This window comes from Trematomus bernacchii, unplaced genomic scaffold (genome assembly GCF_902827165.1).
Source record: "Trematomus bernacchii unplaced genomic scaffold, fTreBer1.1, whole genome shotgun sequence".
In the NCBI taxonomy this organism is placed as follows: Eukaryota; Metazoa; Chordata; class Actinopteri; order Perciformes; family Nototheniidae; genus Trematomus; species Trematomus bernacchii.
The window spans coordinates 13,594,128-13,606,918 of NW_022987689.1; the positions used below are offsets into that span (position 1 = coordinate 13,594,128).

The following is a 12,791-nucleotide window of genomic DNA, read 5'->3' on the forward strand; positions in this document are numbered from 1 at the left end:
TGGACCCTCCTACCTTAAAAAGACATGCTTTTTTGCTGATATCACCAAACTCCCTGAACTTCACACAGACGTGTTATACTTCCCCTTCAGACACGTGCAAAAAGATGAAAGGAAACATGTAAATCAATAATGCCACAACTCTACCATCACGGTGTAGGGCTCTGAGAAAACAAGTGAAGAGGCAAGAACATCATGGTCAGTATATATATACATATGTGCAGAAATATAATTAGAAAAATAAACCTCACTCTGCTTTACCAGAAATGCAAATTAGCCTACTTCCTTATTTAACAGGAAGTTAAGCTAATATCTGTAGAGGCAGTGCATGTGTTATCACATGATCATGTGGTTACCTATAGACTGACCCCTGACTGTTAAAGCAACTAACACACTCCATGATGCTCCTAAGTGTGAAAGAGACAGAAAAGGTAAGAACTTTAAATGAAAGTGAATGTTTTTCTTTGTCGGGGACTACATAGTAAACTAGAGAATGCAATTCCTGAAGAAATTGCTAGTGGGAATGCTTTATGCTGAAAAGCTGACACTGAATTGCTATGCTGAAATTAATGTGTAAAAAGAAATTGAAGAATTTAGATTGAAATGATACATGAAAACTGGGGGCTTGAATGTGTGATGAGAGAATAAAAGAAAGTAAAATGGCTTGGAAAAGCAGCAGAATATTTGAACTGCAAACTATTGAACTAACTTGATGGTGAATGATCTGTCACCATGGCAACGGTATTTGATGACACCCCATAATATGCTTAGATATGTTGATGGCTGCATCGTTACCAAACCTGTGATGTTTTGGGCTGTTTGGAGCATTTTCACTGTTCTGAATGAGAGATAAACCTCTTACATGTGAACGCTTTGTTGAAGAACTGTAACAGATATCGGTGAAATTTCAAAGCGTGAAGCATGTCAAGGAACTTGAGCATCTGAAGTGTACTTTTTGTGTACTTTCGGGTTAATAATGTGGCCTTTTTGGCAGATTAACTAAAGGTGTGCTGCTGCTGTGGTGGGGAAAGATGAGGCTGAACTTACAATGGGGTTTAATGGAGACATGTTGAAAGTTTTTGTCACTTCATGCCCTCAAGAGGCATTTTGTTTAATTATTTTGCTTAATTTTTATTTATTTATCAAGCTACGCAATGTTTTCCTACGTTTCTCATGATAAATTATGTCTCAGGAATGTAGGGTTTGGGAATTATGGCAGGTTTAAAATTAAATCTGTCCTCCACTCTAGCTGTGACATCACGCACTCTAAAATCTGAAGAAGGCCTCTTTACCAAGGTCTGAACAATGTTTAATATCTCTAAAAGTACGAATCAGATGTGTAACATTTTAAAGTTGGAAGGAGGTTTCTGAGTGAAAGTATGAAGGAGCAGTTAGCAGTTGAAGTTGCATGAAGATTGTTCAAGTCTGAAGAGTTTCTCCATTGACTTCCATGTTAAAAATGTGATGAATTATGGGATGTATCTCTGGAATTATGAAAGTTTTGAATAAGAAAAGTAATAGTCATCGATTCCCGACCGAGCTGAACGTTTTGATGTTTGAACGGAGTTTCTGCGATGTGGAATGTGGGAGAAGAAGAGGTGCAAAATAACCCGGCGGAATAATAAAGAATTTCGTGCGTAGCATAACAGATAGTTGGAATGCTGTATCAGCATTCCCACTAAATTAATGAAATACTAATATGCTAATGCTGAATCTAGAACAATAACTTAAAAACCTGCAACCATATCTACCTATCCATTGGTCAATTGACAGAAAAATAATCTACTTTGATGATCCATACATTTTGGTTAAAAAAAGAAAATACTTTATCAGCCTCTCAAATTTGCTGCTTTTTCTTGTTTTATATTATTTAAATATGTTGGGGTTTGGGACTGACAAAACAAGACATTACCTTGGAGTTTGAGAAACTACAGTAGGATGGACATTTTCCAGAGTTTTGTTTTTTTGTAAAGATTTTTTGGGGCAACCAGTGCCTTTTTTATAGAGGCAGAACTGAAAAAGGGAAACAGAGGGAATGACATGTGGCAAATGGTGCCAGGCCAGATTCGAACCCCCGTTCCTCCGGGAATAGCCGCAAACTCTACAAATTGAGCTTTACGGCGCCCTTATCCAACATTTTGACCAATATAAGTCGCTTTATCAAATATTTGTGAAATAAAACATCAGATTAATTAAAGTAATCATTGGTTGCAGCCTTAATATCTTTCTCCCTTGTGTTACTTCCTGTAACAGTTAAATAGTTGAGCAGCGAAATCAGCTTTGTTGAGGACAAACACATGTCTCCCCACAGACACCAATGGACGGTTATGCAACTAATTAGAAAACATAGTAAGAAGCTGTCAACCACAGGAAAATACCATAAATGTTGGTTAACTGTCAGCAGGAAATGCTTTCCGATTCCTGTCATGCATATAAGTCTTAATAAATAGCCTTTTGTACTCAGGCTTTGGTCCCTCCGCCTGTTTGCCTGCCTGTCTGTCTGCTGGCGTCTCCTCCATTTGTTGATGTGTGAGACCACAGTGGGAGACAGCAGCAACAATGTGACATGGCCTATGAGAGCATGGTATTCATAAACAAATGTGGTTTTGTAACGCTTTCTTTGATGGGCAAATGCTTGGGGTCATAAGTAATTAAATAGATATGTATAAGAATGAGAAAGAAGTTACAGAAGTTGACCTTCAAATATGTGGCAGAAGACCTGAGAGGCAACAAAGGTAAAGTTCACATGAACAAATGTCACTTTCATATGGAAGCAATACTTAGCCCTACCACTTCCCCTTTACCTCATCACAGTTTAATGGAGGCTATGTTTACCGTTTTACATAAACACAGAATGAGACTGAGCAGCACAGGCAGGACTGTATGTATTTCTGTTTGTGTGTATGCACATTAGTCTGCATATGTATACCTATATAAAGAAGAACAAGTGGTACTTAAAGCGATAAAGACCCGGACAGAGCCTCTGAATTGATATACGTCACACAACAGATGACTTAACGTATACAGTACAGGCCAGAATATGCACTTTGCATACCTCGGCCTGCAGCTTTAATGTGTAAAATATATCAGCGTAAAGTTAAACAATGCCAAACAGATGTCTACTCTGCCCGGCGCATATTTAGAATTTCACTTCTAAGAATGTATTCACTCTTTCTGAGCCGATATATCCAGCTATACCACAATAGGCAGATTTTGTACTTTTGACTACACCATAACTGTAAGATTGCTTCATTTTTTTAGATGTAACTTTTTATACCCTTACTCCCCAGTCAAAACCATGTATCTTTCATTTAGTGATCATTAATTTGAATGATTTAAATGAGCTCAAGAATAGAGCAGCAGTAGTTAATATTATATTTTTACAGCGGTACAATTCAAAACAGAGCTATAAGGAGAGGAAATATTGGAAGTTTGAAGAAAAAAAAACAAAGAGATACTGAGTTCGCCTTCAAGTAACCTAAAAACAGAAAAGGCCTACCCCTAACCCTAACCCTCTATAGAATCAGTGTTTGGTTTGTTGTTCTTGGCTACTGTGAAAACATGGAGGTCAAAAATAGTAGTAAAATACATGCTCCCTATGTGGGTGTGGTAGGATAACAACGACACAACTTACCATTGTCTAACCCTAACCCTAACCCTAACCAATCTCACCCAACTCATCCTACCAATGAAGGCAACGAGTACAAAAGCAACCTTGTCATTCCAGGGAAAATGTGGAAATCTCCTCTAAGCCCATGGAAAAACAACCATTCTTAGTTTTAGGTTGGCTTCACTGAACTTAACACGCCTGCTATGTATTTAGTTTTAATTTTGGTCACATGGAGTTGGATCCTTTTCCAGCACCCACTGAGCAAGAACCGAACACAAGTAGACCGTGCTTAATGAATTACAGATTTAAGGAATATAACAAAACAACTTAATGAGATACAGGGATACAAATGTGAAAACCAAATGTGTCACAGATACAGGCAAGTTCTATCAAGTGGTACCATACAAACAGAACTTGCATTACACATGTGTACATACATGATTCAATTACAAGTATAAAGACATGAAAACAATGCAAACAAAGAACATAATATCAGTTTAAACGTCTAATCATGTGCTTCCAGTTATTATGCTTATTGTAGGACCATGTCCACAAAAAACCTCTAAAATGTTAAGTGAGAAGCTAACATACCGATAAGAAGCAGTTGAGCATATTAGCTGTATGTAAACCTTAATACAGCCTCTAAATGAGTTTCCTTTGTTTGTATGCAAGGTTTCCTGTTTCTATGTATGTTGCTGTGGCTTTATCATGTATGTCTATTGGTATTGATACCTGTGCATAGCAACAGTCTCAAAGGGTTGGCAAGAAACACTGAGCTCATTCTTCGGTTGGCTTTTTAAGCCACTCCACATGCAAAATGTATTTTTGACCCTAAAGTGCCGCCTCCATATGGACAAACCCAGACGCTGGGTTCTCCCTTGTATTGATTAGAGAAAATCTTTGATCTTAAAAAAAGCCCTTTACTTTTTCTTTTTTAAATTCTTCAATTATTAATTCAAAAAGTGTGATTTATTTATATTTGAGCTGCCACCCATATTTTTTTGTGATACTCATATTTTAATTTAAGATAAATACAAAGTAAAGACTGTTTATATCGTTTTTATATCGGGTTTTTTAAGCAAAATCGGACAAGGGTTATGTAAATCAGTTTTTTATTTGCCATTATTTCTCAAATGTATGTAAGCAGAATTTGAACCCAAATACTACAGAGATGGTTTGGAATCATGTTTAGGGGGGTTCGTTTTCTCCCGTTGGGACATATTTTCGCGAATATAGCACTGTATTCAACAATCTCTTTGCTCAAGAGATTATTGAAGGTGAGATTCATCGGTTTTGCTAGATGGCGATAAAAACAACATGACAGCACAGCCAGAGAAACATGGAAACCATTTTAACCAGCTCACACACACACTCATTTGTGACTTTTTGGGGAAATGGCAATGACATCACATTGCAGTGCTTGTGACGGAGAACAGATATCACATTTCCGAGCTCTTTACGTGGAGGGATTAAGCTGTTTTTTGCATATTGTTCATTGGTTTTTAGAGCTGTGACAGACACATCCAAACTGTATTTGTGCTTGAGCATGCATGTGTCCAAAAGTGTTTGTTTGTCTACCGCAAAAATGTTGTTATGGAGATGTTGGTGGCCTTACGCAAGCATTTCAATAAAGTTTATATACCAAGTTTTCCAGTTGCTGCACAACAATCCATTCAAGAACTGGCGCCGCTAGAAACTGAATCAAAGAGAACTGAAAATATCCCACATTTTTCAGTTCCTGCTGGTGTGGTCTGCCATAATAAACTGTCCTCATTGTGTTTGATTTTTGTATTCCTGCTAAATGTCTTCTTCTCCCTTCTCAGATGGACGACATAGACGCCATGTTTAGTGACCTGCTTGGAGAGATAAATACTCTCTCTCAGGTGAGTTGTACACCAGTGCTATAAGATTAATGCTTATATAAAAAATGATGTGGGGTCAAAACAGTGTCCACAAACAATTGTTATGTTACGTAAAATGCAATTTACAAAGGAATGTTGAATCCACCATTAATGCTGTTTGTTAAGCAACCATGTTACACATATTGGCCAATTAAGTCATTAAATAGGTAATTAGACACTAATGGCGCTATGAAAAGTGAAGGGATCATAAAATGTTTAACAATTTACGAGAGTTTTTGAGATATTTCACTCAAAACCATAGACTGTAGATAGGAAATGGATTAATCACCATTACGGTTTTGAAATGCTTTAGTTCGGCATTTTATTCAGAATCGTTTTTTCTTGGTTTTGGGCCATTGCAATCTTTTTTTGGAACCATAAATGACATAAGAGGGTGGAGTACAACCCTACTTAGAATTCACCAATGATTACATTTGTACATAACAAAAGGCACACAAAGGAGAAGTAAGCTCTCACTTTTGACATAGTTTTGAGAGACTTAGTTGGGATGCCAGTATAGGATTTATCCAACTAGTACCCCAGAACCGGGAAAGAAGTACAACCAAATGCCAAGCCATTTTCTAGGCGACAAAAATATAACAAAACACTTTCATAAAAGAAAACACGCTGTCAAAGAGTTGAAGTTGTACGGTAAGACGAAAAACTTGGGCAGACCGGACAACAATGTGGTGGCGATCTGTCAATCCCAAAGGATCCTTTAAATAAAGTCTCTAGGTAAATGTTTACTGAGCTAATACATCAAGTTAGAAGCAGGGTCATTTTATCATAGACTTTTATACAATCACACTCCCTTTACAATACGTGGAGTCGCCCCTTTTAAGGCACCTCCGAATTGTCTTTACTTTTCAGACACAGAGGTTGCCACTTGCTATAAACTGTCAAGCTCCATGTGGTGCTAGGAAAAAAGAAAAGGGCTCATCAGAGTCATTAAGATTCTTTCTCTGAGAACCATGACACGTCTGTTTGAAAGTTTATACGAATCATCCATGAGTTTCAAACTCCATCTACATCATGCATCAGTTCATCTGGAGTTATAAAGAACAACAGCCTGATATCAAACATCTTTGGTCGCATTCTTTCTCAAAACATGACCAGATGAGCCGAGACTCTCACATTCTGGAGGACTGCTCCATCAGTGCTTTTGAAGTAGGAACAGGTTACTAGAAGTAAATCAGACAAATCACTCAATGTTTACTTTGCTAATCTGTGCATTATCTGATTACACATGGCAGTCTTTGTGTTGAAACTGAAGCTTCTGACCGAAAAAAATGTAAGGAGAGACTGAGACGTGAAGTCATCGCATCTGGATTGGACGTGGACTATCGCTGCAGATTTCCTTAAGCACACATAATCTGCTCATCATATGACTACGGCTCACCAAGCAAAACATGACATACTTCCAACTGATTCAACCTCAGCCTGAGGTTCAATCCATTTTTTGCCCTTTCAAATCTCTTTATGTAAGCTGCGACCCTGAGAATGGGACCATTACATCAGCCATACCAGAAAAGCGCTCTATATGTCACTTTCGCATGCACCTTCTTGAAAAGCCACCACAGTGACAAACACCATCCAACAGACTATAACCAGTGTTAGCAAGAAAAGTATTTTGGTTAAAGCCTTGATCCTCTCAGAGTCTGAGAAACAAAAGCATTTAAAGTGATTCGACTCCTCGCCTTGAAACCAGAAGACAAAAAGGAGAGTTTGTTGTGTGTTCAGACAGAAATGATCCGGGTTGAACTGCGTGCTGGCAGCAATCATTTTGTGTACAGGTTGGCAGTTATCCCAGCCTGTTTAAAGAATATGAATGAGCCTGTAGAGACTTCTGTTAATAATTAAGACATTGCAGTCTCGATATCGGCCATTCTACCAATGATATTCAAGCTCTTTAATAGAGACACCAGTGCTCATGTACAGTATGCACCGGATGTACAGCTTGTTCCAAAAAAAGAAAACATAGACAATTTGCAACATCACACTTGACAAATACGTTTTTCTTACTGAAGTGACATATTATTTATGTCTTTGCAGAAGCCAAGTGCGATATTTTCCCTATTAATTGTCCAACTTGAAAACAGAGCATTAAAAACAGGGAAACAACTACTGATACAAAACAGGCTCATGCAACCTCTTCCAACAACAGTTCAGAGCAGTTCAAGGACACATATGGCCCATTTTGGCAGCTCTTTGATTTGAAATTAAAAGCTTCTGTCATACAAATGACTTCTGTGTAAAATGTATTTTGAAACATTTGATGCAATAATGTTTATTTGCTGTACAATATACAAAGGTCATATGGTGTGAGATTTTGTTAATATATTATCTCATTGCTTTGTTGCAGAGTTTAATGCCATCAGCGGACAGAACTGAAGTGGACAGCGCTTTACAGACAGAGCGCACCTTCTCCATTGGCTTCACAGACCTGAATGGTAAATGCTCATTCAAATGACAATGCTCTCTTTCAAAGCAAGAACTGTAGATGTTCAACTGTGTTACATAACCAAGAGTCACACTGCCCTGAAAATATGTGTGATGTAGAAAGGATGCAAGTGGGGGAGGTAAGGCAGTCTTTCAAGATGTTATGTTTCTGTTAGGAGATGGGGAGAGTCTGTTTTTTCTTGTGCCAGAAGATCACGTCAACCTCTGAAGATTAGGGTGGATAAAAGTGGAGATAAATCAGTTTGGGAAATAAAGGAGGATGCCAACAATCTGTTGTTAGGACTAAGAAATAACATAACGTAACATGACGTAACCAACATGGCAGGACAATTGGATGGCTGTGGCACAACTGTATAAATGCCAAAAATCTGTTGATAGGACTAAGAAATACAAATAGATTCAATAGCGTCCCGCTGCAGAGCTTTAGGCTCATGATGTAACGTAATATAACGTAACATTACATAAAAGCGGCGGGGGGTGTGTGTGTGTCTACAGAAAGTCCAGTGGTGATAGACACGGTTCGCCACTGCGTAACATAACGTAACATATCGTAACATATCGTAACATATCGTAACATAACGTAACATAACGCAACATAACGTAACGCAACATAACGTAACGCAACATAACATAACGCAACATAACATAACGCAACATAACATAACGCAACATAACATAACGCAACATAACATAACGCAACATAACATAACGCAACATAACGTAACATAAAGTAAAGTAACATAACGTAACATGATGTACTGTAACATGACATAACGTAACATTAAAAACATAATATAACATACTGTAACAGAACGTAAAACATAGCGTAACATAATGTTACGTAACCTAACATGATGAAACATGACGTAACATAACATAACGTAACATAAAAAACATAGCGTATCATAAGGACACGCATAGCCAGGAGATGCCTAGCTTAGCACAAAGACTGTCAACAAGGGGAAACAGCTAGCTTGGCTACGGAGGTTTTGTTATCAGTGTGAGGTTACCAGGAAGGGAAGTTTGACTGGCACCTTTACTTCTCTGACCTTTAGGCCACAACTCCTTATCTCCTTACAGAGTCTCTTAAAGAACTGGAGGACCATGACCTGGATGCTCTGATGGCTGACCTATCAAGATCAACCACCTCAGAATGTAGCCTCCCCACATATCAACAGGCCGGCAGCTTTGCAGATAATGAAATAGCAGCATCTGCCCTTCCTCCACCTTCAAACTCTGCTGAATCCTCTGGAGGGCTGCAAACGGTAACTATAGAATCAGTCACTGCTTGTGAAAAACAAAGTTGTAATTTCAAAGAATAAAGGACAACTGATAACCTCCTCTTTTTATGCTTCCAGAGCGAACCACAGACAAAGTCAGACAAAATTAAACTGGCACTGGAAAAGCTGAAAGAAGCCAAAGTGAGAAAGGTAAAATGATCAGGTTTGTTTATGTATTAAGTCACTTTGCAGTCAGATAGACACATGTACTTAGTTTGCTGCCTGTCCTAGTTAATAGTAAAAGTGCTGATGAGTGACGGCAGCTCCAAAATACTGATGGTGGATGAGAGACAGACAGTCCGAGAGGTTTTGGACACGCTGTTTGAGAAGACACACTGCGACTGCAGCATTGACTGGAGCCTGTGTGAGACCAACCCTGAACTGCAGATTGGTGAGATGAACAAGAACACACACAGACACACCAATGCCAAAAATAATCTCCACAGAGGCAGGATATACATGTGTTTTCAACATTTCAGAAAGAGGCTTTGAAGACCACGAACACGTAGTGGAGCCCCTGTCTTCGTGGACTCGTCTCAGTGAAAACAAAATGTACTTTGTCTCAAGACCTCAGAAGTATGTGATGTTCACAAACCCTCAAGTGAGTAAGAGTGCTCTTGCCTTTTCAAAAATGTTATTAAACTGTCTTCTGCTTAGTCGGTATAATGAACCATGCTTTTCTCCCCCTGAAGGTATTTTACATGTGGAAAAAGAAGAAAGAAGGTTCGAGCGAAATTAATGAGCAAGCCAAACAGCTCTTACTTCAGGTCAGTTACAGTACCATGCTCACATCTTATTAATGAGACTATATGTCAAGTTGATGTGTGTCATTTCACAAAACGAGAGAAAGTTGAAATTCATAAAACTTTTACAGGTTTTGGACCTAGTTGATATAATTTATCAATAATAAATAACTCAATGGTCATTTTTTCTATGTCCCATCTTGCTTTAAACGAGTTGTCATAAAACCCAACCTGATCCGTCTGTTCTTAATATTTACCATCAATAATATCCAACATTCTGGATGAAGTGCATTGGAACAATTTCAGTCACCATAGCGCTGAGTCTGTTCTCCCGAGAGTGAAAAAATGATTGTTCTTATCTTTGGACTCAAGAAGTCACACAGTTTCAATTAGTTTAGATCTCTCTACTGCCTTTGACACAGTCAATTACTCTACCCACTAAGACTGCCCTTGAACTCTAACACTACAAGACAAATTAACCTTTGTTAGAATTTAAATGTGTGTCCTTTTCTTCTGCACCCGTTTTCTGTGGAGTTCCACAAGGCTCCATATCAGGCCCCCTTTTTCACTATATGCTTCCTTTGAGGTCTATCTGAAGAAAGATTGCTGGTCATGTTAAGCAGACTACACGCAGCTGTACCTCACACTTACCTACTAATGTTCTTCTCTATTCCGGGACCCCGCAGGAGCACTTTGGAGGTTCCACTCTGATTGTTCCTGATCTTGAAGGTACCCTGTACCTCAAAGAAGATGGGAAAAAGGTTTGGAAACCTCGCTACTTTGTGCTCAGGGCCTCAGGCATCTACTATGTACCCAAGGGAAAGACAAAGGTATGGCTAAACAAATAAAATGTTTGAGCATTTAAAGAATTCTAAGAAGGTTCATATTTCACTTTAAATGCAGGCATGTTCATAGTGCACTGTTGACACCAATGTGTTGTTGCTCAAGAGAGAACAGCTAGGTTAGAGATGAGCTATTTAGCAACCTGTGTGGTTGAAAGCACCTCCTACACACAAAGCCTTTTAGTGGGCCGTTGCCATGACAGTAAAACTGGTTATTACTCATTTGGTTAGGTCATTTATGGCACCAGGCAGTAAAGAGCCTAACTATTCTTAGCTAGATGTAAGGTGTCTAAACTTACAATATGAACCCAGAGAAACAGTTAGAATTTGTGGCATGTAGTTATCTAAGATCAGTGTGCAAAAGGGTGTGTAATTAAAGTTAATCATTATTGTGAAAATAATCAGAGGTGCGTCCATGGTGTCAGGTTTTTGAAGCCAACAGTATTAAAGACTGTCCAGTTGAGGTGAAAGAGTAAAGGACACAAATGGTTTGGAGGAAAAGTACAGCAGCAGTCTTTAAACAAAGAGAGACAAGATACGTTTTCCCCCTGTGTGAACTCTATGATGGCTTACATCTGAGTGCTCAAGCGTAGCAGAGGCAGAAAGAGCGAGAAATGAAGATGGACAGTGTGAATTGAGGCCAAGCTGCTGTTGAAGAGCAGCATATGAGTGAGGGCTGAAAAATAAAAGAAATCGGAATAACCATCTAAGAGGGCAAACTGTGCTAAGCAGATGTGCAAATCGCTGCAGGAATCATCCAACGCCAAGGCCACATGGAGGAAGAAGGTGAAGATTTGGAAAGGATAGAAATGGCCGAATAAGGCAGAGTAAAAATCATCAGCAGAACGACAAGACTGTACACAAAAGCTACTGTCATTTATGAAGAAGAGGGGGATGGAGCTTTGATCATAAAGCAGGAAGTGTTGGCTAATGGAAGAAGGCAAATGGACAAAGGTGCCAGATAAAGTGAGAAAGAACATGAGAGATAAAGAAAAGAGAAGCCAGAGGGCTGCGGGTTACTTCCTTTTCCTTGAAGCTTCCCTTTGTAGATTTCCGAAAAACAGCATCTTTGTCAGTGTGGTTTATTGTGTGAACACAATATCTCTGCTCAAAACCAAAAAAGGGAAGGAAAGTTGAATTGCTTTACAAAAGAAAAAACAAATGTGTCCCTTGACTTGAAGCTTCATTGTTGCCTCCCTTGAAAATGAAAGAAAAACTATTGGCCCTCCACTTCTTTGAAGTGTCTTTATTTGTAATACCAACCACACAACGAGGCTGAGAACAAGTACTTCTTCACAAAATGATGACAAGAAATGCAACTTCTCCAACATATGCTACATCTTAAAACTGATTGGCAGCTTTTTAATGGTAAAAGATCTTGAAAGTTGATTACCATATATTGTACACATTTAAAACGCATGTACGTAAATCCAAACTGTAATTTCTTTCGTCATTATAAGATGTGTACCTGACATTCTGAATATTAGCTTTTTCTTTTCTCTTTCCGATAGTCTTCCAGCGATCTTGTCTGCTTTGTCCATTTTGAAAAATTCAACATCTATAACACCAAGCACTTCAAACTGAAATACAGAGCTCCCACCGACTTCTGCTTCATGCTTAAGGTAAGCTCAACGAATCACCCTCGGCATTGGGAGAAAATTACAGACTTGGTAATGATCATCGGATTTAACTAAAAAAAGGGTTAGGGTTAAAAAGGGTTAGGGTTATTGTTCATTACAAAGAGTCTCTCCACAACAGGGTCAGTGTTGTCTCTGTTCAAAACTTTTCTGAGCACTCGAGGAACTCTTGCAGTATGTCAACACTTACTTGGGGTACCATACGGTTTTCATTGTCGATGAATAAAGGAGAGAGAGAGAGAGAGAGAGAGAGAGAGAGAGAGAGAGAGAGAGAGAGAGAGAGAGAGAGAGAGAGAGAGAGAGAGAGAGAGAGAGAGAGAG

The 12,791-nt window shown here is 38.7% G+C and overlaps 1 protein-coding gene across 5 annotated transcripts in view; it reads left to right on the plus strand.

The window, feature by feature from the left end:
- Positions 1 to 344: 344 nt before the first annotated feature.
- Positions 345 to 12,791, plus strand: part of LOC117488468 (amyloid beta A4 precursor protein-binding family B member 1-interacting protein-like) — a 19,975-nt gene continuing 7,528 nt past the window's right edge. For 3 of the 5 annotated variants that reach the window (XM_034137383.1, XM_034137384.1, XM_034137385.1), the window contains exons 1-10: positions 345 to 428; positions 5,431 to 5,490; positions 7,871 to 7,958; positions 9,049 to 9,233; positions 9,327 to 9,398; positions 9,480 to 9,639; positions 9,728 to 9,849; positions 9,941 to 10,015; positions 10,678 to 10,821; positions 12,345 to 12,455. In XM_034137383.1, coding sequence (XP_033993274.1) covers positions 396 to 428; positions 5,431 to 5,490; positions 7,871 to 7,958; positions 9,049 to 9,233; positions 9,327 to 9,398; positions 9,480 to 9,639; positions 9,728 to 9,849; positions 9,941 to 10,015; positions 10,678 to 10,821; positions 12,345 to 12,455 — 1,050 coding nt within the window. In that variant the 5' untranslated portion in view covers positions 345 to 395. The remainder of the gene's footprint in view (positions 429 to 5,430; positions 5,491 to 7,870; positions 7,959 to 9,048; positions 9,234 to 9,326; positions 9,399 to 9,479; positions 9,640 to 9,727; positions 9,850 to 9,940; positions 10,016 to 10,677; positions 10,822 to 12,344; positions 12,456 to 12,791) is intronic. The other 2 variants (XM_034137386.1, XM_034137387.1) reach the window with 1 other exon arrangement.